This window comes from Anser brachyrhynchus, assembly GCF_964034855.1.
Source record: "Anser brachyrhynchus genome assembly, chromosome: 21".
Lineage (NCBI taxonomy): Eukaryota > Metazoa > Chordata > Aves > Anseriformes > Anatidae > Anser > Anser brachyrhynchus.
In genome coordinates this window covers 3,898,571-3,922,725 of record NC_137714.1, presented here as the reverse complement: position 1 = coordinate 3,922,725, position 24,155 = coordinate 3,898,571, and the positions used below count along the sequence as shown (strand labels likewise).

Below are 24,155 nucleotides of genomic sequence, written 5' to 3'. Positions count from 1 at the left end.
TGCCTCTGATCTTGACCCAGAATTTTCATAACAATTGGAGCCAGTGTGGGGCTCCTGTGGCTCTGAGCTGCCCTGCGGTACCCAGCTGTCCCTCTCCTTCTCTTCTGGTGGGGTTCCTTTCATTGCTTGTGTGGGCGTATGTGCACCTGAAGCATTTTCCTTCCCTGACTTTGACGTTTATCTCTGTTCCCAGTTCCCCGTTTTATCCATATTTGATCCTACTTGCTGAGTGCTGAAAGGAAGCAGATGAAAGGATTCAAGTCTTTCAGTATGCATACTGGCCATCAACCTAGATAAGGGATTATAGTCTTTCTTATTAGCTCAGTGAGTGCTATGTCCAGACCAGCCCTGAGATGTCCAGACTGGCTTCCTCTGTAATGAAGAAGAGCTGGAAAGACAGAATGCCTCAGAGATGTAATAGAAGTTATTTAATATTGTTCTCACTTCTTTTGTTCTCTGAAGCAATGATCAAAAAGAGTAATTGTAAGCTACCGCTTGCAAGGCGTGTGTAACTGTAGGTACTCCCTCTTCTTCTACTTCTTGTAGCTTACAAGAGAGATGTACAGACCATCTTGAAATAAGCTGGCTCAGGTTCTGGAAGTGGCCTCACTATGTCTGGACTTTGGTTAGATTCTGTGTCACCTACAAATACAAATCTAGAGTAGCTGTACTGGAATGAAAGGAGTCATATTGCTTTCTGATATTGTATCTACCATTTCTGCTCCTGCACTTTTGAAGGCTTTCCTTGCTCAGAGACATCTTGCTATATTTCTACTGGTGTCTTAGGTTCTCAAGTAAACAGACTAGTTAAAAATGTGAATTATAGCTAAGAACAAAAGATAATATTTAAAACAAACTTGTCTGCCTGGGGCAGTCGAGTCCCCCAGCAAATGTCATTTCTTACCCTGTCACGTCTCAGCTACAAAGCCTGGGAGAAACTCTTTTTTTCCTGATGCTTTACAGCCGTTGTCTCCAAGCTGTGCCCTGTGTTCTACCCTGGCACCTTTGACACCTTCCCCCAAGGCAGGAGAGCTCAAGGAAGCAAGATTCCCCTGTAGGTTCTGGTTAGAGCTTTGGTGAAAGCTGTTCCTCTGCTTCCAGCTTGTGCCATGGGTGGCATTCTCAGGGGTCCAGGCTGGTCTGGAACTCCCTTGAGGGTGACTGTCAGGGCTCTGCTCATCCCAGGACATTACAGGGCTCTGGTCGGTCGGTACTGCTCTCACAGTGCCTGTACTAAGCTATAACGGAGAGGAACACATATTAGAGCTTGTATTTGCACACAGCAGATCCCTCTACTTACAGGACAAAGACGCAAGTTCTACATATCTCAGCCATTAGTGAATGGCTCGCCCTGCTCAACGTTCACCTCCTTACTTGTTGGACAGATCCACGGCTACTTTCCATCTTCTTTTTCTTGGAAATTGCTGGATTCCAGTGACACACCAGGCTGTCATTTTGGACACTGTAGTTCTTGTTACCAAGAAGCCAGTAGGTTTTCATTTTCCCTTTGCCCTGGGACAAGAATAAGGAGAGAGAGCAGGGAGTGGCTATTTTCGTGGGATGTGAGGCAGAGCAGAGAATCACTATGCCTGGGACTCCTATTTGTACTGCATTGTATTGCATCTCTCTCGCTATCATGAGAGGCTGCTGCTTAGGAAAAGAATTGTCATTTGTATGCAGTTTGGGTTCTGGTAGTTCTTCCAGTGCAGAAAAAGGCCTTGCTGGTCACTGGCAGTATTTCTAAGGGTTTAAAATCAGCCTTGCATCTATGTGTCTTTGTAACTTTATCCTAAGGCTTTCACCCATATTCATGTGGTTCCGTGCAGGGGCACACACACCAGCTGTATTTCAAAGCACACAGTAACATTTTTGCTTTGGTTAGGAGAAGTAACGTATAGCCATTTCCAGCTGAACTAGCAAGAGAATCTTGGTGTCGTGGCTAAAAAACAGCTTGTAACACAGAGAAGAGCAATGGCCAAATCCATCCTATCCCATTAAGCTCCTCTACTTTTGCAAAGTTACAGAAAAGCAGTTACCTTGACGTCAATTTCTCCTCTCAGTTCAATTTCATACGCATCATCTGTGAGAAGGGCGTTGTATGTAGCAGAACTGATGTGGATCTTCTGTGCTAGGATTCAGAACAGAGCATTAGAAGGGAGTGATTCCCCTGTTCCTGGAGAGCACACGTTGGTCCTCCTGCTTTACCAGCCCAGCGTTTCTACTTCCTCTTTGGAAAATGTAAGGTTAAGGAAGAAGTACAAAGAAGGGGAAGATGCCCAAATGGAGGATGAGGACTGTTTTGTCTCCGTGACACTGCATGCAGATGTCGGTTAAACCATAGAAGCAGTTTAGGTTAACAGAACCACTGACATGACTATGCAGTGCTGCATGGGGTATCTCTGTACAACAGCACAGTACACGTATGTGGCATTGGTAGCAAAGGTAGCATAAAAAGCTGGGCCAAGAAAAACATACGCTGTCCCCTTCTGTGTAGCCACAGTGTCTCTACCTAATGCCTTTGTTATTCAAGTCCTTAAAATGAAGCGCAGCTTGCCTAGTCCTATTCAGCACTTTTTACCCTCTTTTTCTTATTCCCAATCACTTCCAAGAAATAGCAAAAGAGATATAACTTTATTTGCCACATGAATGCACAAGAGTTTCTCTTGCTTGTTCGATTAGTATATGCACAGGGATAGTGGCAGCTACAGGTCACACATATGCTTCTTTAGATCTATGGGAATTAGTTCTCTAGCCTGGCATATTCCCCAGAGAATGCTCTCCTGTATGAACCTTATTTCACACTTGGCCATGCCCAGCATGAGGGGATGTCAGGGAGTTTCCTTTCACTGCAGTGCCTAAGAGGCACAGAGTACAGGTGGGAGCCTGGCTGGCACGCGAGGAACATGTGAGTGTGCCCAAGTCACTTACGCAAGCTGGTGGACTCCATGCGGGAGGCTGTGTTTACTGTGTCCCCAAACAGGCAATAGCGAGGCATTTTGTACCCCACAACTCCAGCTACACAGGGTCCTGAGAAAACACAAGGCATAGAGAACCTAATAAGAAACAAGTGGAAGAAGTGCAGGGAGATGCCGAATGTAGACACCTTTGCTAGACAAATTCTGGATCCTCAAAGAGCAACAGGAATTGGGAACACTCACTGCATCTAGCACCCAGCTGCACAGTATTTACTAAAGGAGAGAAGGAATCATCTGATTAGCTGTTGATTATTGGTGTTGATGTCAGGGGAAGGCGTGCTTTGCAGGTACTGAACTGTGTCACAGCCCTTTCCACACTGATGTAAGCAAAAATCATTTTGCCCAACTGTTACTGCTGGAACCTGGAGAAATACTCATCTTGGGGTCCTGTAGGGAGTCAGTGGCTAGTACAGAAATGTAGAAGTGTTCTTCTCACGCGATTAGGCACCATCCTGTTCTCTTCCAGGCCTCTATCTCAGCTCACATACCTGTGTGTATCCCAGCCCGCAGCTGCAGCCTGCCAGTTGGCATATGAGGGATCACGACTTGACGAACTGCTGCCACCAGATCCAGAGACATTTTGGCAATCTCATCAGCGTGTTTAGTGCCATTCCTCTCCGGCAGGCCACTCACCACCATGTAGGCATCACCAATGGTTTCCACCTGCAGGAAAGGGACATCTGTCACCGAGTGGCGGGCACTAAGCTTTTCTTTCAAAATGAAATCAGAATAAAATGCATCTCGGCTGTCCACCCCTTGCTAAGCTGTGATGTAGGCCCTGGGTAATGGGGGATCTTGGATTTCATGGCTTCTGGCCAGCTGTATTTGACATTCACCAGGGAACACAGTAAGTAGGATCTCAGCTAGTTCTAGATTCCTTGCCTGCAAGTTTGTACTCACCTTGTAAACATCGTAAGACTCAATCCTGCTGTCAAAGCAGACGTAGAGATTGTTGAGCATCTCAACGACTTGCAAGGGGGTGCAGGAGGCAGCAATGCTTGTGAACCCCACAATGTCTGAGAAAAAAATAGTCACCTGTCACAGGGAGAAGGAAGGCGTGAAGTTAACATCTCCAGGCAGTAGAGATAGCGTCTCTGGTGAGTATGGGGATTTGTGAAATTCTGAGCAGAAGAGGCTAAAGCACAGGCTGCATATAGAACCAATTTTGCAAAACTGAATAGATACAAACCTAAATTAGCAAGCTCTGCTCTGAATTGTTTCTATTACTTTGCTGGATAAAATATGTTTATTTCCTAAGTTTATCATCTGCACTTCTTTGAATACCTTGCATGAGATGGAAGACTGAAAGTCAAATGCTTTGCAGCTTGTAAGCAGGTCAAAAACAGGCTTCATATGGAAGTAGAGCCTGATTTTTCTTTTAAAGCAATTTGAACTGCGCTGATCAAGACTGGGTATCTGAGCAGACCAAGAAATTAAAACTCAATTGCTACTTGATTTCTTGTTGAATCAGGAAATATTGACTGGATTTTGTTTCTCTTCAAATGATGTTCATCTTTGTTATGATCAAATAATTTACAGAGAAACTTATTATTTTTTTTAAATCAAATTTATAAAACAAAGTACAACAGAAACCATAACTGAATTGAGGAAGGGAAATGTGCAATAGCTAGCAAAAAATTAAGTGTTTCTTCTTTGTGCTGCCTGAACTGTGTCAGTGTTTAAGTTAAAATTGTTCTTTTATTTGACACTGGTAATACCAATTAATTTAGAAAAGCAACCTTTTCACTCCCTGCATTGGCTTAGCTACTTTCAATGTCATAACTATTGTGAATTATAATTAACTGTGCAACTGCATGTCACTGTTTTGGTAACAACACCTACCAATTAAATGCAAACAGTTATTGTTGTATTTCAGAGCTGAAAGTAGCAGTGTGTCCAGGTGGAAAAGAGCAAAGAGAATTGCAATTACTGTAGCATCAGGATTTTGGCTGAGGGCTATGTTGAGCATTGGTGACTGCAGGCATGGCATGCTGTGTACACGTGGTCTCATGATGCTGGCTGGCTCTCATGGGTAGTCTCTTAAACCCAAGTGAGACAACTTACAAGTATAGGCCTTTGACATCGAAAACTATACTTGTGGAAGTTTCAGCTCTTCTTCCTGCCCCATCAGCCTAAGTAGCTAGGTACTTTATGGCACATTGCACAGCTCTTTCAAAACCCCGTAGTGAATATTAGGATTTACATTCACATTCAACTGTAGGTGCAAAAGCAGGTTCCTCAAAACGGAGGCAAGGTGAATACTCTTTTTAACAAATATTTTTCTACCCTAGGCAATTGCATCCTTTCCATTTGCTAACGTACAGACTCTGGATTTACCTGATCATAGTTTTCTGCCTCAACTTTTTGCCTTTTCCTTAACTGCTTGGCCACAGATTTTGGCAACATCTGGTGCAAGAGGTCCTCAGCTAGCTGCCTCTCCCGTTTCAACTCCTGTGTCTTTTCCTTGAGGTTTCTGGCATAATTGTGTATCCATTCCATCATTTGCTTGAAGGATATAAGGATTATGGGGTAAACGAGGCAGGCTATCACTAGCAGACTGATCTTAAGGCTCATTGTGAACAGGATTTCTTTAGATTTCTTGACGAGCTTTTCCTGTCCCTTTTGCAGCAGGCAGCTCTGCACATAACGAAGTCCATTTAACAAGGCTTCAGTGGAGACAAATTCATCTGAGCGCAGGAATGGGATGGAAAAAGAGATCCCTTCGTAGTGGGTGAAATGAAATGAGAGATTGACGTTATCCATCCAGCACTTATGTACGTTCTCTGATGAGAAGATAGCATAGTTCAGAACGGTGGAAAGTTGATGCAATGTGGTTTGAAAACCTGTAGATATTGGTATTAAGTGAGCTTTAAGCAGGGCTTCTCTTATTAGAAGGATGAGTTTAAAAGCTACTATGTCTGCCCAGTCAGGATTGTATCTCATAGCTTTGAGGTTTTCATGGGGACTACTAAAAAGCTCCAGCAGTTCAGAGATCACTCTGGATAGCACCTGGGTAGCTTCAGTATCACCTGTGCTATTGATTTTTTGTCTCATGTCAGTGATGTAAAACCTACAGATGGAGATTTTCTCCTTCCTGCATTGACAATTCTCACAGTACAGTTCTGCTTCGCTTGCCTTACAGAGGGAGTTTAAATTCTCCAGTAGTTGATCAGCACGAAATGGGGTGTTCCTTTCAGCTGCTGCTGGGACCAGCCAACTGTGCCTTTCTTCCTGCAGGAGAGAGATGAGGCGAACAGCCCAAAGGTTTTCACAGGAGGCAAGTTCCTGAATGGCCTTTCCTGTGTCTTTCCATATTTCCAAGTTGTTGCTCAAATCAAAAGAAATGGCTCCGAGAAGGCTGCAGAGGGAGATGGTGCATGCTGTCAAAATCCTTTGAACTGTTTTTCTACCACCAGCATTGGAGGAGTGAGAACATCTAAAAAAAAAAAAAAAGGAAAAAAAAAAAAGAAAATGGGGTGGGATGGGGGTGGTGGTGATGTCTGATCACTGAGGTGTTTCTTGAAGCTCCTGAAAATATAGCTGGAGCAGGTGGTGATATTTAATAATGTGCATGTGTTCTGAAACAACGTACCGAAGTACCAGGGAGTTAGCTGCACGTTATAGAAAGACATCTTTTGTTCTATTTTTCCCTCTGACATTTTGTTTTAAAAGAAAAGGTGTGGTAAAGAGACAGTTCTCATGACAGTCTCAGAGCTGCAAAAACACAGGAATTAAATCAGTTTTACTTCAGGTATTAAGACTGATGAAATAATTTGCTGCAGGTTTTATTCCCTGTGTAACTTCTATGCAGACCTTAAAGACCATAAAAAATGGGCTCATGTTTTCAATGATTATCAACTGTAATAGTTGACATTTTTTAATCAAAGGAGATACCAAAACTTTTAGAATTTGTTCTTAATAGGAATTTCCAGAAGATTAGTTTGTGCTGATATTTTAAAATAAGCTTAGATGTTTCCACTATGTTGTCTAAATATTTCAAAAGAAAAATTAATCAAATTTCAGTTTTGTTTCAGTTTTTACAGATGCATACACATACCCAATTATCACTATTTGTGCTTCATGATTACCTTTTCTTCTTCTCTTTCATTCTGCACCTGATATCCATCCTCTGCACAGCTAAGTAACCTCTAACAGTTTTGATTTTCAGAACTATTAATCATTTATAATTTTTCGTTAATCATAATCATGAGAACAACTGATGTTATGATGAAGCTGGTGACTCCTGAGTACCCATACAACCTTTTTTTCTCACTGAAGAGAACAAACCAAGAAACTGGGTTTCTGATCAATCCTTTTTTTTTTTTCCTTTTTCTATTTCTCTGCATAGTAGTGGTGACTGGAGGGGGGGAGCCCTCCATGTTTTCTCTTATTTATATTCAATACAATTTAATACAATTTGTCTTGAATAAAACACAAAAGTGTTTAATCCAAAGGTACGAAAAACAAAATGTCTGATTGAAAGTAACCGCGAGCCTGGAAGAGCTTGTCTCTGAACCCAGACGCATTTCTAGTCTCAGAATCAACTTCCAATCTTTTCCTTATTCTTTCCACTGCTAACCTTTGAATCACTCACCCTCCTTTTATAATCGATAAAATTGATATAATTGATTTATACTTTTGAATCTGCCTAAAAATGTGCCAGGAGACAGAAGAAAAACAACAAAATCTGCCTCGATTTTGCACTACCTAACTTTTATTGCGGTCAGAGAAAGATAAAGAGGGGCTTTAATTTTGTGCCAAGTTAAAATGTTGTGATTCTGCTTGCACTTTGAAAAAATAAAAATAAAACCCACTTGCGTCCAACTGAGTGTTGGCTGACAGCAACAATTCAGAAGTCTTCACCTGGCATCTGAATTAACTGAGAAAGAGCAATGTGGGCACAAGGGAGAGGGGTCTGCAGCGATGCTGCCGGGGCAGCTGCCAGCACTTGCTGCTGCATTTTAACATTCCTGTTGCTAAACCCCAAGATCCCAGGGTGTTAAAAACCTCTCTAAAAGCAGGCACTTTGCAGCACTCCCACACTCACCTGCATTGACCTGCTTGCGCCCGCGTTGCCTTCCTGCTGGGCATTGCACTGCTTGTCCTGGTGAGTCCTGCTCGCAGGCTTGAGGGTCCTGTCTCCTGCCTGCCTGCCTCCTCCTGCCCTGCTAGTTCCTTGCTTTCTCACGGCTCTACCCCTAGAGTTCATCCCATGGCTTTCTACTCTTCCTGGTGCCCATCTTCTTCACAGCAGGCTGGCATCTTCCCCCAGGTGAGCATCAAGCTCCAGCCCAAGGCAGGGAAAAAGCTTTAAAAGGTCTCCAGCATTATCGCTAAATACAGGCTCTGGTCTTGACAATACACAAGAAGAATTGCCAGGGACACGTGTTTTTCTTTCATGTTGCAAAAATAGTGTTTATTGCAGAGTTAAAAGAATAATTTCCCAGCTATTTGTGATCAAAGGTGTCATGATTATGTCTTTATTCAAACTGCTCTCCTTCTTGGCACCGATCTGATCTGTCATCCAGTTCTCTGGATTAGTTGCTTTCTATAACCTACAAAAATGTAAAATGAGGTGAAAATCAGATCACAAGAGATATGAATTTGTGAATAGTGTATGTTGCTTCTAGGATGCAGCATTTAAATAACTGAAACAAGATTTTTGATCCTCATCCACTCTTCAAATTAAGGTCTATATTATCTTAAGAAAAAAATTGTTGCTCCAGACTTGAGCAGCATGTGCTGCCTTCTAGGATGCAATTGTTCCAATCAGTGTTATTGATAAATACAAATTTAAGTAATCGCTTCTGAAGTCACAATAAATCTTTTTCTAACGATAAATACATCTGTAGTCTAAAGGGAAAATGAATTCCTAAACATAGAGACTTATTTAAAAGTAGAATATAATTTGGATAACTAATTTCAAAGAGGATTATGTATTTTTGCTCAGGGAATTGCTTTTGTGCTGGTAAGGGCTTGTCCACAGAGACAGGTTACTTGTATGTAAAGTATCGTTTAAATTAAAAGTGAAACAGTTCCCTGAGTAGGTGGCAGAAATGTCAATCAGAGATAACTTGAATAATTTTTCAGGTGCTTTTTCTCTAGAAGACACACCTTTAAAACATCTTTTTCTCCCCTGGGTCCTCCAATAATGACCTTAGAAATAGCTAAGAGTCTGTATTGCTCAGTATAAATGCATAGAGCCTTACCTGCTGGATCCAGCTGTTGTAAGCAGAGACCCGAGTGAAGACAGAAGGTTTCCGATAATAGTTGCAGCCCAAAGCAGAGCCAAAGCTGACAATACCGTGTACTTCCCATCTGCCATCAGCACCTTGACAGTTCAGTGGGCCACCAGAGTCCCCCTGAGAGGAAGGGGGATAATAGTTAACTGTGGTCATTGTGTGAATAGTTCTTCCTTGTGTTTTAAGCTTTCCTTCCCATCAGGCCTGTTTGTGTCTGAAACCAGCCCCTAAGAATGATGTTCTCTGGACTCACATTACAGCTGGAGGTGATTCCATCCCCACCAGCGCAAACCATGTTGGTTTTCACTGTGCTTCCCCACCAGTTAGGCCTGGAACAAGTTGCATAATCCACCACCAGCAAAAGACCTTGCTGCAGTTCATCTGGAAGAGCTCCATTTGCTGTGATGGGATAGAAAAAAAGGAGTCACGATACCACGGCACTGAAGGAAGACCAAAAGTGCATTGTTAATTTTCTCTCAGGATATGGACACTATTCCTCCAGGTAAGAAACTCCATGAGCTGTATAATCCATTCCTTATATACATTCTTTCACCAAAAAAAAAAAAAAAAAAAGGCTGTAATTTACTAATGACTTAAAAATATCTATTTGTTAGAGAAATAAAGGGCTGTTCTTTGTTTGGAAGTTTACAATTTACTTATCTCTCTAGGAATTGCCTCTTGAGTTGAGCTAGCACTTCTGCTGAAGAGATTTTTCTTTATTTCTGTTCCCTTATTTGTCTTTTCAGTTATTCAGAAAGGTATATTAGGACTAGCAAATTCACGCTATTAATGTTTATTCGAATAGTTTCTGAAAGCTGAGTATAGGGCCCTCTAGTGCATTACTAGCTCAATTACAAGCAAAATAAATGCAGGGAAAAATCATAGTGTGCGTGAAGTGGCCTGATCAACTTGGGGTGAAGGGGATCTTGAGCACCACCAACCCACCTTTTTCCAGTCAACTCCAAAAGAGATGACAGTACTAAAAGATTTTGTTTCAGTTTTGCAAATCTCCAGGTACTTACTCTGCAGTCTTCCCCATCCTGTCACATAGCAGGCAGTGTTGGATGACAGGATGCTTTGTGCAGCAGGGAGGCAGGCCAGCTCAATTTGATCACTCAGGCTGACGTGTTCAGTGAGTTTGATCAAAGCAATGTCATACCTGTGGTCACATGCACGTATATGAGAATGGGGAAGGCAAGGGGTGAAGAGGATTGCAAATAGTTAAGACATAGCAGCACAAATAGCTGCTGTTGTTCAACATTTCACCTATTTAAAAGAGATGCAAGGGAGCAAGGCCACTGCATGAACAGTAAAGATTCCTCCACCCTTAAAGCGGTGGGGAAATCCATACACTGGAAGACCATTCCCTACAGAACTGTCCACTTTGCTGCTGGCAGCTTTCTGGGGCTTTTATAGGTTTTCTTCACCAAAAACAGGTGCATGTGTGAGGACTAACTCCAAGCACCCAGAAAGCGAGGCAATTTCTTTGCTAATGCACTCATCCTGCAGGAATGCATAGGAGTCCTTCAGCAACAAAGATATTAATACTATTTATCAATAATTCTCTGTTTATGCTATTCATATGAGAGCTTCAAAGTGTTGTTTAAATTGATTGATCAATTCATTCCCTTCCACAGTATGAAAGAAATTATTGCATAGAACAACAGTTATCTCAGATAAACATAAACATGCACAATGGCAGCCGAAAACACAATTAGTCAATAATCAATTAATACTGCCAGTTCCTTCTCTTCTCTTGAGGGGGAAAGGTACATACTGGAGTCTCGGCTCTCATCTACGAGCAAAGCTTTAGAAATACCATTGTAAGCTGTAACAGGAGACTCTAAACATCCATTTAGCTGCTACAGCTCAGGGTAGGTGGGATTCAGTCAATTTGATTTTTGTCTTGCATCTAGTATGTGAAAAAATACTTTCCACCAACTTACCCGTTTGCAACGTTGTATGAATTCCATTTCTCATGGACAACGAATTTTTCTGGAAAAGCTGTCACAGATCCTCTTTCCTCTTCTGCTAAGTTATATTTTCCAAGAAGTACCCGATATTGCCTGGTAGAACTGGACAAGAAAAGGACTAACAGTTACGCAGTTACCAGCTCGCTGCTTAGTCATCTGCATCTTAGCCACCTGAGATACCAGCAAGGTTATTATCAGTAAGACTGTTAAGACTGGTTATCTTAAGACTGTAGTTTCACATCACACACGTGATTTGGCTGGAGCTGAGCCAATGTCTGACTTATTTACTAAGGACAAGACATTGTATGATGGGCTTAATACTCATTTAATCTCCAAGCCATCCTGTTGACTCCTGCTTTAGGATTCATTATCAAATGAAGATGCTTCAAATTTTCACAGGATACAGGTGGTATTCTCCAATGAAATAAACAATTTGGACTGCCTTTTTGACAACATGATAGTATTTGCTCATAAGAATCTTCACTGGTAAACAGCTGCAGGACACACATAATATACAAAATTAATAATAATAACATGCAGCCAATCCTTCTTATTTCATATGATGATGTTTTATACAACCTAGTGGTGCAATAACCAACATGTAATGTATACACATATTCAAGGACATATACTACCAAACCACAATGGGGTTGGCTCCGTGGAAACAACTTTGATGACGAAGGGGCATATTTGTACCTGATGATTTGTTTGTTATACTCTCCCATAGTATGAAGAGTATTCTGAAAACAACTGGGAAATTCAAACCATTTGTGGTTACTTTTTCAGGGAGTGGATTGAGTTCTCTGTGGCTCTCACTGCCATGTATATAGTAGAAGTAGGCAACGTAGTTGAATTTTAATAGCAACTTGAAAATGTAATGATTCTTTAGGTATCTACAGGAAATTAAGGATATATAATTAAGTTAATAGTATGAGATTTCTTTTTCCCCCTCTACTTTTATTTTAAGGAAATTAAAAAATGTGCTCCTTCTTGTGACCTATTAGTTATAATAAAAGATATGAAACTTGAAGTTCGTTATTGGGAAAGGAAGAACTGGCATTAATACTATTTTGCTTCATCTATCTCTGGTCGTGCACTGTTTTCTGAGTACAGACTAACACAATGATTTACCTGATGCAGTGTGCAGCTGTCATTACCCAGTTGGTTGCAATGAGGGTTCCTCCGCAAGTATGATACCATTTGCCACTTGATTGATATTGAAGGGAGGCCTAGAATCAACATATCAAGTAAGTTTTGGGTTTTTGCTTGCTCATTTTTCATCGTTGCACTTTCTTCCTGCACGCATAACACAATTTGCCAGTTGAAAACGGTGGGAGTTTTTAAACAAGAAGAGTTTCTAATTCCTGTCCTCAGGTTTCCCTCCTTCCCTATCATCCAAAAATTTGATTTTTATAATGTTGTTTTTTCCCAAAAGTCCTCACTAAGTGTGGTCCAAATAGAGCATTTCATTTGCTTCAAAAAGCTATTTGTTAACCATGTACAACTGTGCTCCAGTAGGTATTGCACTTTCCACTGAATTTCACAGTGTTCTTGCTTAAATATGGCATAGTGCCCTAGTCTAACGCAAGAACATGAGAGCCTTTCTAATCAACAAGAGGTGGCACGTTCAGAGCTTTCTTAAATAGACTGGAAATTTTGAGATTGATCAGAAGGTAATATTCAAAACCTAAGACATGACAGATAAGATGCAATGATCAAATGAAACATAAGACCTGGCTTTGTTCAGCCATGTTTTGTGAGGGCATCACAGCTCTAATTGTTCCAGGGAAGCACAAAATGACTAACCTGCCAGGGCCAGCTGTACGGTATTGCATTTTCCCCTCCAACAACTCTAGTCACAGCAGGTGGGAAGGCAGGAACCCCACAGCCAAGGGCTAGAAGACATACAAAGTAAGATGTGTGATTTGTAAGTAGGAACTTTAAATAAAATTTCTAAGGGAGGTCGGTTTTGTTTTTAATAACTGTGTTCATACAGAACATTGCATGGCACAAATATAGGCTATAACTTGTTGTGATACTGATCAAGATATAACCATCAGTCAAGACTGACCAATGTTACATAAAGTCTGTCTGTTTTCTGACAGTAACCAAATCATGTTGGCTTAACCAAATTCTCAAGAGTCAATTGAGATGCAGCTCCTAACAAATGCAAAACAATTTGATGTGGATTAACTCTATTTCAGTGTATTCAAGCTATGTAATTTAGCTTTTATTTTGCTATCGGATGAGAGCAGTAATGCTAATTGAGCTCATGTAATATGAATAGAATAGCATAGCACCTAGTTGCTGTTTTCAGAAAACCTTTTAATTAACCACCTATGCTGTATTTCATTCTGCTTTGTTGCAGAATGTCTAATCCCCCCCCCTTCCCCAAGAAAAGGAAAGTTGCTATTAGATTGTAATTCATTATTCCTTTAGAACTAATACTGAAATTGAGTACAGACCTGCAGCTGCCAGAGTCAACACGGCAAAGAGAATTCCAAGCATGATGCAAGTTGGCTTTATGCTGCAGGCTCTGCTTTGCAAGCTATTTTATATGTTACCATTTATCTCTAGCATATTACTTAAAATGCAGTGTTATTCTGATGCCAATGGAAAACTTGTGTAACTGTGGGATAATTTTTTATATGCACAAATGCTTAAGAAAAAATCAAACAAAAGAAAAAGAAAAAACAGGAACTGTGTTTAGATGGACCTTGAATCCAGGCTAAACATACAACTTTGGTTAAAAAAAGACTTCACCTAAGTTGCATATAATCTGTAGCAGCTGTTTGCTTTCCCATTGCTTTGAAATTTCATTGCAAAGGTGTTTCTAGAAGGAAAACGTTAAATGAGTTATTCTAACTCTTGATGCAATAACACTATCTGACATTTCAGGCAGTGATATATTCAGACACGTCAGCGGGGTTGTATTGAATGATTTCCTGAGGCCCCTTCCGGGCTTAATTATTGTAAGATTATATGTTGACTTGAAATTTTATTTTATTCTGAATTATTTTGTGACTGAATAGCAACTACCACTTTGTACTAACTGGAAAACCTGTGTTTTCTTTTCTAGACCAAGTTGCGTGTGTTTTAGCATGTCATACTTCTTAAATGAAACAAACTGTAAGCACTTTGGAGGGGATACTAGAGGGCACTGGGAACCACAGGAGGTCTCTAGAGTGCCCTGGAAAGGTTCTAATGGGTGCTAGAGCACACTGGAGAGCCCTGAAAGGTCTTCCAGGGGCCCTGGAACTCCTCTGGTGTGCACTGGGAGGCCTCTAGGTCTCTCTAGGGTGCGCTGGTGAGCACTGGGAGGTTTCTAGAGTGTACTTGGAGATACCTAGGGCACCAAAAATTTTACTGGGAGGCCCTGGGAGGCCTCTAGAGAGCTCTGGAAGGTTTCTAGGGGATGTGAGAGCACTGCAAGGTCTCTAAAGGGCATTAGAATGCACTGGGGTGCCCTGGGCACCTTCCAGGAAATACTATACTACTACACTGGGAGGCCCTTGGAGATTCTAGCGTGCGCTTGGAAGCCTCTAGTGCTCACTAGAGTGCAATTGGGAGCCGTGGAATTCCTCATGGGCATCCTAGAACTACATGTGGGGCCTGGGAGGCCTTTGGGAAGTGGTAGAGTTCACTGAGAGGCCTCGGAAGGTGTCCAGGGTCCACTAGAGTGCACTGGGAGGCTTGGGAGGCCTCTAGGGGCCACTAGAACATATCAGGGGGCACAGTGGGATGGCTGTAGATTACCCTAGAGAGCGCTAAAGAGGCATTCAAGGGGTGCTAGAGTATGCTACAAAGCCTTGCAAGGCCTCCTAAAGGTTCTAGAGTACTGGAGGGCCACAGGAGGCCTCAAGGCTGCACTGGGGGGCTGCTAAGGCATCCTAGAGGACACTGGGGGTAACTGGGAGGCTTTCAGAGGGAGTGTCCTGAGGAGTCCTGATAGATATGCAGAAGTTCTAGGGCAGACTGGAGGGCCACTGGAGGCCTCTAGTGTGAACTGGGAGGCATTCATGGAACCCTAGAGGACAGCGGAGAGCCCTGCCAGGCCCTTAGCTGGCTCTAAACACATTGGGTGTCCCTAGGTGACCTCTAGCATGCTGTAGAGTATACTAGGGAGCACTGGGTAGCCTCTAGGGTGCAGTAGGAGACCTCTAGGGTGCCATAGAGTGCACTGGGGGGCCTGGGATGCCTCTAGAGTGCCCTTGGAATCTCCTATGAAACTCCAGAGCACATTGACACACTGTAGAGCCCCACAAGTGCTCCAGGGGGCTCTAGAGCACTCAAGGGGGGGTGGAGGGAGTGGGGGAGCCTACAGCTTTCCGGGGAGCACTAGACAAAAACAGGTAGGCCCTGCGAACCTCTAGGGTGCATTATAAAGCCTCTAGTGCTCTCTAGAGTGCACTGGAGAGCCCTTCAGGATCTCCAGGGGAGCTCAATGCACACCCACGGGCACTGGGAGGATTTCAGGGGGAGTTTGAGTACACTGGGGGGCTGTTGTAGACCTGCAAAGGCTCTAGAGCAGGCTGAAGGGCCATGGGAGGCCTGTAGTCTGCACTGGGAGTCTTTTAGGGGGTGCTAGAGCTCACTGGAGAGCCCTGCGTCTCCAGGGGGTGTTAGAGCACACTGGAGAGACCTACAAGGCCTCCAGAGGCCTTAGGGCACAATGGCAGAAACCTGGGGGTGATCCAGAGGGTTCTAGATTGTACTAGGAGTCCCTTGAAGCCTCTAGGGACCACTGGGAAGCCTGTAGTGAGCCCCTCAGGGGGGGCTGAGGTTCCTATATGGCATCCTAGAGCAAACTGGGAGGCTTTTGGAAAGTGAGGTAAGATACTGGAAGGCCCTGGGAAGCCTCCAGGGGACACTAGAGTGTACTGCAGGGCCGTGAGACGCCCCAAGGCTGCACTAGGAAGCCTCTGGAGCATCCTAAAGGACACTAGGGACCACTGTGAGGTTTTCAGGGATAGCTAGAGCATACTGGGAGGCCCTGGTAGACAGGCACAGGCTTTAGGGTGGACTGGAGATTCACGAATGTTTAGTGAGCGCTGGAAAGCCAATACGGCACCCTAGTGGACACTGGAGAGCCTTGCAAGGCATCTAGTTGGCACTAGAGCTCACTGTGGGGCCCTGAGAGGACTTGAGCGTGCCCTAGAGCATGCTAGAGAGCCCTGTGAGACCTCCAGGGGGCAGTAGATTACAGTAAGTGTCCCTGGGATGCCTCTTAGGGTGCAGTGAGAGGCTCCTAGTGCAGCTGAGAATGCACTGGAGGGCCCTGGGAGCCCTTTAGCGAGCACTGGGAGGCCTCTAGGTCTCCCTAGAGTGTTCTGTGTACAGCCCCCTCCCTGGGCCCTCCATTGCATTCTCGGGTGCCCTAGAAGCCTTCTATTGCACCCCCGAGGCCTCCTAGAGACCCTTACTGTGATCTGCTGCCACCTGGAGGCCTCTCAGGGGTCTCTAGTGCACTCTAGGGCACACCAGGAAGGTATTACGAGGAATACAAAGAACCATCAGTCCATGACGACAGAGAAACACCGGTGCATGGTAAGACAGACTTCATTTCTTTCCTATTTGCCTTTAATTGATAGATTTATAGAAATAGATAGATTGATAGAAAGTAGCACTTCCCTGGAAGAGGACAGGGATTCCATAGCATCGCAAATGAGCATTTTCATATCCCCAATCAGCACGCTGACCTGCAGTTGAACGCCATGTGAATTTGTCAATGAAAAGAGGGTAAAACACCTATTTTCACCAAAAGGACAAACTAGGCAAGAGTAGGCATTTAGAGGAGCTGCCACAAAAGAAACACTTACTGAGTTGTAATGCTAAAACTAAAGGTTTCCATAAAGCTGAAATGAACCTATTATTTAATATTAATATTAACAAGCAGCAAAATCCATGATTTTCGTAACTTCCATTCAGCAGTAGGTACTGACTTGGATGAAAGGTGCCTGGAGCACATATGTAGAAGACAAATATATAATGCTTTGCTGTTTTGTCTGCCTCTCAGGAATGTATTATCCTACCCAAACAATAGTGCTTGAGAAAGCTGCATTCTGAATTTCAATGGAATCAACCAAACTCTGTTCTGGCATCTTGTATTTATTATGTGACAAAAATAAAAATCGGGACTGACAAGCATAGAAATGAGATTCTAAAAAATAAAAAAAAAAAAAAAAAACCACAGGAATTTACACGTGAAACAATGTACTGTGCTTTCCAGTTTTAACTTCCATATGGCTTTCTGTATCCTATGTTTCCACTCTTTTTACTGAATACTAATTAGAAAGTATAAATTTTGGACGTTCAGTTGCTATCTCAATTTTCCTGTTTTGTGCGTATGGTCTTAAACATGGAGTTGTGTTTAGTATTTTAAGCATTTCTGCAATCATTTCTTAAGTAACCTGCTATCTTACATATTATAGACAGAGAAACCCTATTTTGTCTCTGTTCCATTTTGTCTTTTTAAAGGTATTCTAAAACAGTTATTTTATTACGTGGTAGGGAGGTTAATAATGACGATAATTTTGATGAAAAACCCCCTCAAACCTTTTTTGTTGTGGTTGTTCCATTCCTGCTTTATGTAACAACTGCTTATCCATCTTTTGCAGGTCTAGTCTAAATAGGTTCAAGTATCTTTCTTGGACTCAGTGGACATCATACGGTTGGCAGCAGTACATCGAAAACCTCAGCCTCCAGCTGATACCATATGGCTTTGAAACAGCTCCCTAGAAGCTCATATCTTCATGCCAGCTATTTCACAGAAACTCAGCAGTTCTGACACTTCGGGGAGAGAGCCCAGGAACTTCTGGTATGTTCTGTTAAAGCATAATAGCTAATATACCTGTTAAATATATACTTAACGTACAATTACTTACGTACTCTGTTGCTTCACTTCTTTTAATCTATTCCCTTGTAGGGTAGTAAACATGCTAGACCAATAAGTAATTGGAGCAGTCTGCAGACAAGTAACAGATATAAAAATCTACTTTTCTGAGGGAGGTTTTTTATCTGAGACTAGACAGTAACCTATTTAAAAATCTGAAGTTAAATCCTGCCCCAGCTTTTCACTGGGAGCACCATATGTGCCATACTCATTTCTCACTGGATGGCCATTAAATCTGTTGCTTGGTTTTTCTCTGGGTCTATTTTTATGTGTTCTTAAAAGTTAAGCTTGGCCTGCATGCTTCAAGATGTAACAGTGTTACCTTCCAGCTTCTGCCTTCAAAAATGTTTCCTGCTTAGCCATGTTTATATAGTGGTTTTTACACTGTATTTTTTTTTATATCCAAACATTTCTGTAGCTGACATTGGACAGAGGTTTAACATAAGGCTCTGCTTGTGCTAACTGGGCCAAGAGAAAGGAAAGGAGATAAATCAAAACACAAACAAAAAACACATTTTAGTGATCAGGTTAGACTAAAAGGTATTTATTTAGAAACAACAGCTTTGGTATTTGAAAACCAAACAACCTTTAAATCACTAGAAAGTGAGATGTCTTCCCCAATAGCCAAAACAAATCAATGCACAAAGTCTCAATATGCTCAGAATAGGAAACCTGAAGATTAGCATTTCCAAGTGTAAGTCCAGAAAACAATTTCCTTAAACTGATTTTGCACTCTACAATCATAAAGGCTGAAAAATGTTACCTGCACTTAGATATCTACAGTTCAATTGACTGACTTGTTACTGAACTGGAGGCAAAATTATTAACATTCTCCCCCAACCCCCCAAGCAATAAATTAAAAAATGTATACCAGAAAGGAAGTTACACTAAAGTTTTCTCGTTAAGTTAACTCTCTGATGGGAATCATTATTCTTTATTTTCCTGTGGGATTAAAAAAAAATATCAAATTATCAAAGGATTCGGTATATCTTCAAGTATTTTCACCAAATGGATTACTCTTAGGGAACACAACAGCTTACAAGGAAAAAGAAACATCTGTTATACAAGCTTCTGGGATAAACTCTTGAATAACCACATGTTCCAAGTCTCAGATTCCTTTCTTAACAAGGCACAAAAGGATTGTTGCTTTCAAAAGGTCCTTGTTCTCAGCTGCAAAATTGTCAGATGTATTGTGCAAATGGAGGCTGAAAGCAGGACTAAGTTCACTCAGACACTGGGATATTCCCATTCAATTAATAAAACAAGGTGCTATTTCAACACCATTAATCTTGCTTACTGCTGTGGAGATTTTGAGCTTCAGCTGGCTTCCACTTCATCCCTGTTTTTGAAATTGAACTCTGCAACATCTTCATTTTAAGTAGGTCTAATTAAGACCAGGCAGCAGACTTGTTTGCTGTACACTGCAAGGCTTTTTGCAATTTCAAGAAGGAAGAGTAAAGAGTTAAGTCAGCCCTGGCATGTAGCTATGAAGTTTCTTGCTACTTCAGAAAATAATGTCAGGGACAGTTACCTGTAGTCATGGTTAACAAGTTATTTTGTAAAAGGCAGAAGGCAAGTCTTGTAGATGACAAAGGCAACCAGACAGCAGTGAAAAAAGGACATAATTTTATAATTTCAAGGGAACATTTCAGGATGCAGCTGTATACACAGTAATTCAAATTACTTCCTTACCACTTCCTCATTTTGCACTAAGGTTTCATCATCATAGGCTTGCAATTTCAGTTGTCTTTGATATACGTATCTTTTCTACCTCTTCCTCCGTTAGTTTGTCTAGCCACAAGCACCTTCCATCTCATTCTTTCAATCGATAACAGGTATTCAGACCTGTTAGGATCGGGCCAGATTTGCAGTGCTCAACATTACAAAGCCAGAGAGCTGACAGGAAAATGACCAACTCATCTTAGACACCACTTAAGCACTGACCATTGTCATTAGTCCAGCACTTTTTGCCCAGCCTTAGGCAAAATTTTATTTGCTTTTATGATTTGGATAAACAGGGCATTCCAAACCCTGAACTTTTCCTCTGACAGCTCTATTTAACTGTGTCTTAAAAAAAAAAAAGGCCAGATTGAGCTGTCCAACCCTAAAGAAAGATCCCTCTGAACAAGATTGCCTGCTCACACAACAAATCCAGTCTTGTTTTTCATTTCTGCTCTGTATATACACACAACCAGAAAGTACCAGTACCGAGAGCAGAAATCGCTTGTCTAGTGTCTGTTCTGTACTAAGTTTTTACTAGCAACCAAGTTTTCTAGTCAACTCAAAACAAGCATTTCTAATCTTTTGCACCAAAGTGAGAGACGCTTGAAGTCAGAACCTCCAACTCACAGTAAATGCACTCAGTGCTTTTCTTAAAGCTGCACTTTCCGAAAATGATGGTGGTGATGTGGCATGATGGAGGATTGCAGTGTCTGCATAAACATTAACCAGTAGTCCCAACGGTTCAGCACCTTGACCTAAGAACACTAGTTTGCATTTGTGTTCTCACGTGTCAGGACACACATTCAAACCAGGCAGACAAGCGTGCACATCTCCCACACAGCAGTAAAAGACACGTGTAGCAGCGCTCTCAAAAGCACTCCCATACAGCTTAACAAGCAACATTCTCAAGGGACACAGCTGTAACTGTTTGCTTAAATACAGGCTATGTCCTACACCAATGTGTGGAAAAGTGACAGAAAAGTTGCATCTGCCTTAATCTGCAGCCTTATGAATGTTTAAGGACTGACAATGAATTTATCTCTTTTAATATTTGTGAGCCCTATCGCTCCAATCCCTGCCCTAACCCTACTTCTTGCAAGAAGAGGTCACAGATCACTTGTTCTAAGAGAGACTGAAAAGCCTCGCAGAGAGAACCTCCCTAGGCACGGCTGACAAGAATAGACTGGTGACATTCAGAAGAGAGCAGCCAGAAGCAGCAGCCTTACACCTTACTTCTGAACAGCGGCTTGGCTCCCGGCCCACAATATTCATTGTAGATGAGCTTGAACAGAAACAGGTGAAACAGTGTGATCAAGGAGGCCACGCTGAACCAGAACAGGAAGGGTAAGCCCGGGTATTGCTTGGCCATGTGTTCCTCATGAGCCAGAATAGCTTTTAGATGGAGTGTGTGTCTCAGGTCCTGCAAGTGGACCAAATCTGTTGATATATAAAGCAGTGGTGTGATGGGCTGAGTCACCATGACGGGGAACGTATGACCTCGTGCCTCTGAGGTCAACTCCACCGGCTCATTCAGACAGCCTGCCTCACACGCATAGAGTCTAACTGGCTTGTCTTGGAATTTCACAGACACATGCAAGAAGGGCTTTCCTTCAGCATCCAGCAGAACAGCGAGGTTAATCAAATCCTTGTTGTAATGGATCCCACGCAAGGAATAGCTGTTATGAAGTACATCCGGGTCAGCCTGAAACTGAAGATGGTTTTCTGTGAACTGCAGACCTCCAAAACTAAGCACCATGCCCTGCATAAGTCCATGGACCCCAGCTGCCACAAGACCCTTACATCCCCGTTTCTGGAGAGTTAGCTTCCACAGGTCCGAGAGCTGCAGGATCTGGGGGACACTGGTCAGCTTTGCCGGCCACAGGTTCTCTGCGTGCATGGTTGCATGGCCACTGAAGCAATGGTCAGCATAGTTCAAGCTGGCTTCCATTTTTTCTCTGTCCTCGCTGCTAATGACTGGATCTAGCAGAGGAGCTGGCATGCTGGACAGCATATAGTAGAGGGTCATGTTAACAGTCGCACTCGATGGTGTATGTGAATCTGTGATCTTTCTCATTTCAATGCCTGTAATAAATGACAACAACCAAGAGTCAGAGGACCACACTTGAATGACATTAACTAGGAGAAAAAAGTTCAAATACGCATGCTACATGATGTTGTTCAATACACAGATGTTCTTTATTAACATCAAAGAAAACTTCAGTGAAACGCCTCCTTGTATTTTTTTGGCTGCTCTTTCAGCTTTGAGACTAAAAGCCAAGCTCGCACTGAAGGCAAAGCTACTTTGATATATCTACAGATGCCCTGCAGAGCTGTCACCGTGACTCTGCAAGAATCGTCTGTCAAAGGATCATCTATTTTTTCTACTAGCCGTAAAATACCAAGTCCTACATCACTTGGGCAGCTACTCTTTTATGCAAGGCCATGAGATCTTATTTCAAGAAAAAGCACCCCTGAAGTATCAGCAGGACAATCCTCCACTTCCCTGGAGGAGTTTAAAGACAGTCCTTTATGCTGTAACTGGAGGCCAGCTCTATTCCCAACTTACAGATGGCTTGCTGGGCGTGAAAGCCAGTGCATCCAGAGCTGCGATTAGAAATGTCCTTCTGTCATTTTATTTATTTAGTAAGGATGACTCCAGTTTTTAAGTACTCTAGGTTCCAAACTAGGAACAGTTTTCTTATTCCACAGCATCCCTTCTGGCTCCTGAAAGAAACCTGTCAAAAAGAGTGGGGCCTCTGGAAACCTTACAGGAACCATGTCACTGAGCTTTCTGCTCTCATCCACAGTAATTGTTTGGAAGTCAAGCATCGCTTTCCTTACCTGAAATGAACAGGTCTGACCAGGTCTGCTGATGCTCCTGGAAAAGATCTTCCACCCCCATCTGCATCACCTCCAGCATCTCTTTCTTGGCCGACTCCCTCAACTTGCTGAAGGTCTCCTCCAGCCTGGCGACCTCGATGGGCTCCGAGGTGTACACCACGGAGAGCACAGTTTCGTCAAAGTGGGATTTGGGTGCCACCTGCACCCGGCTCACGAGCTTCTTGGCGGCCACTACCATGAGAACCACCCTGGAGCTCCCGGCCAGCAGCAGGCGACCGGAGGAGAGCAGGAACTGCCGCTCCTCCGCCTTCTCCACGCTGGTAGCGAAGCGGCTGCCCAGCGAGGGCGTGGAAGCCGGGCCCGCCGCCTCGAAGGTGACCACCCTGTCGGTGGGGTTGGAGACGCGGATGCGCTGCAGGTAGAGGTGCGGCCGGCTGCGGTGGGCCACCACCTCCTCCCGCACCGTCACGCACTCCCCGGGGCCGCCGCTCGGCCCGGAGCCCGTCTGCACGCAGCGCACCCTCCGCACGGCGCCGTCCCGCAGCGCCGCCTGCGCCGCCCGAGCCTCGCCGCGGCCCCCCAGCGCCCTGAGCCTCACCAGCGCCGGGTACTCGGTGGGCAGCGCCGGGCCGCCTCCGTTACCCGCCGCCCACACCCAGAGCCGCCCGGCGGCCACGTCCAGCAGCAGGAAGCCGTTCCCGGCCAGCGCCAGGCCCGCTTTCGGCCCGCCGCCGCCACCCTCCTCGTCCCCCTCCTCACCGCCCGGCAGCGGCAGCGCATCGCCGCGCTCCGCCTGGCCCCGCCAGGGCGCCGTGGCCGCCTGCAGGCAGAGGGCGGCGGCTCCCCGGGGCTCGGCCCCTCGCCGCCCGCCGCGCCGCGCCCCCAGGTACCAGCAGGCGACGAGGAGGAGCAGCAGCAGCAGCAGCAGCCGCCGCGCCCAGCTGCTGGACAGCAGCCCCGGCAGCCCCTTCAGCCGCTGCTGCAGCCACATGGGCGGCGGGGCGGGAGGCCCGGCCCGGCCCTCCCCCGCAGCGCTCCCGGCCCCGCTCCCGCCGCCTCGCAGCGCCCCTCACGCCGCCATCGCCCGGAAGCTCCGCGCCGTGCGGCGCTTTGCGACAGCGGAGCCGCGCCTCCCGCCTCCACCCCCCTCACGGGAGGCGCCTGGCGACAGCCCCGGCCCCCCCCCCCCCCGTGATCTGTAAGGGGAAAATGGCCCCGCGCCCCCCCCCCCCCCCAAAGGCCCCCCAGGTGGCTTTTCTGACAGGAAAAGCCTGGAGTTTTCCCTCATTTCAGTGGCAATTTGGTCGCGTTCCCACAGCACAGCCTCATTTGGGAAAGCCAGTTGTGTGCCTCCAACGTGTTCCCCACTGCGTAGTGAGCAGGAGAGCGAGCTTTGTGGTGCGGCCAGGATCTGCGCGTCGAGCCAAGGAAAACTTCGCACTCCGGGCTGCTCTCAAAAGACAGTAGCAAACCCCACGGAAAGCCTGTGGGTTACGATGAAGTGTGAAAT

At 44.2% G+C, this 24,155-nt stretch overlaps 3 protein-coding genes and 1 long non-coding RNA gene across 6 annotated transcripts in view; 1 reads left to right on the top strand and 3 right to left on the bottom strand.

Moving 5' to 3' along the window:
* LOC308181225 overlaps window positions 1–22,642 on the top strand; it is a 41,744-nt gene extending 19,102 nt beyond the window's left edge. The window contains exons 3-8 of one of the 2 annotated variants that reach the window (XR_013941371.1): window positions 9,541–9,719; window positions 12,331–12,437; window positions 14,270–14,319; window positions 16,665–16,737; window positions 17,808–18,007; window positions 22,514–22,642. This is a non-coding gene — a long non-coding RNA (uncharacterized lncRNA). Of the gene's footprint in view, window positions 1–9,540; window positions 9,720–12,330; window positions 12,438–14,269; window positions 14,320–16,664; window positions 16,738–17,807; window positions 18,008–18,115; window positions 18,881–22,513 lie in introns of those variants that run through there. The other variant, XR_013941372.1, reaches the window with a different exon arrangement.
* On the bottom strand, window positions 1,363–6,102 carry LOC308181176 (atrial natriuretic peptide receptor 1-like; the record flags this gene model as incomplete). Its single annotated transcript, XM_080564014.1, has 5 exons — window positions 3,876–6,102; window positions 3,464–3,638; window positions 2,929–3,027; window positions 2,037–2,128; window positions 1,363–1,512 (listed from the first exon to the last, which is right to left on the bottom strand). Exons 1-5 carry the CDS (start codon window positions 3,933–3,935, stop codon window positions 1,363–1,365), a joined length of 576 nt encoding a protein of 191 aa, XP_080420140.1. The 5' UTR covers window positions 3,936–6,102.
* Window positions 8,260–14,312, bottom strand: LOC308181216 (chymotrypsin-like elastase family member 2A). 2 transcript variants are annotated; one of them, XM_080564126.1, is made up of 8 exons: window positions 13,656–14,312; window positions 12,997–13,085; window positions 12,322–12,419; window positions 11,164–11,292; window positions 10,240–10,376; window positions 9,471–9,616; window positions 9,185–9,337; window positions 8,260–8,530 (listed from the first exon to the last, which is right to left on the bottom strand). In XM_080564126.1, the coding sequence occupies exons 1-8, from the start codon at window positions 13,696–13,698 to the stop codon at window positions 8,513–8,515; spliced, it is 813 nt and encodes a 270-aa protein (XP_080420252.1). In that variant the 5' UTR covers window positions 13,699–14,312; the 3' UTR covers window positions 8,260–8,512. The 2 variants fall into 2 exon arrangements, with proteins under 2 accessions (XP_080420252.1, XP_080420251.1); XM_080564125.1 differs by lacking the exon at window positions 8,260–8,530 and having other exon boundaries at window positions 8,543–9,337.
* KIAA2013 lies at window positions 18,606–23,754 on the bottom strand. Its single transcript, XM_080564090.1, has 2 exons — window positions 22,646–23,754; window positions 18,606–21,886 (listed from the first exon to the last, which is right to left on the bottom strand). Exons 1-2 carry the CDS (start codon window positions 23,634–23,636, stop codon window positions 21,027–21,029), a joined length of 1,851 nt encoding a protein of 616 aa, XP_080420216.1. The 5' UTR covers window positions 23,637–23,754; the 3' UTR covers window positions 18,606–21,026.
* Window positions 23,755–24,155: the final 401 nt, after the last annotated feature.

Excerpts from the sequence above, each read along its gene's own strand:
- LOC308181216 (XM_080564125.1), bottom strand. The coding sequence starts at position 13,698 with ATGCTTGGAATTCTCTTTGCCGTGTTGACTCTGGCAGCTGCAG. Across the intron at positions 13,086-13,655 it reads GTTGACTCTGGCAGCTGCAG|CCCTTGGCTGTGGGGTTCCT; the intron begins GTCTGTACTCAA and ends TATGTCTTCTAG. Across the intron at positions 12,420-12,996 it reads CGTACAGCTGGCCCTGGCAG|GCCTCCCTTCAATATCAATC; the intron begins GTTAGTCATTTT and ends TGTTGATTCTAG.
- KIAA2013 (XM_080564090.1), bottom strand. The coding sequence starts at position 23,636 with ATGTGGCTGCAGCAGCGGCTGAAGGGGCTGCCGGGGCTGCTGTCCAGC. Across the intron at positions 21,887-22,645 it reads GTCAGACCTGTTCATTTCAG|GCATTGAAATGAGAAAGATC; the intron begins GTAAGGAAAGCG and ends CATTTATTACAG.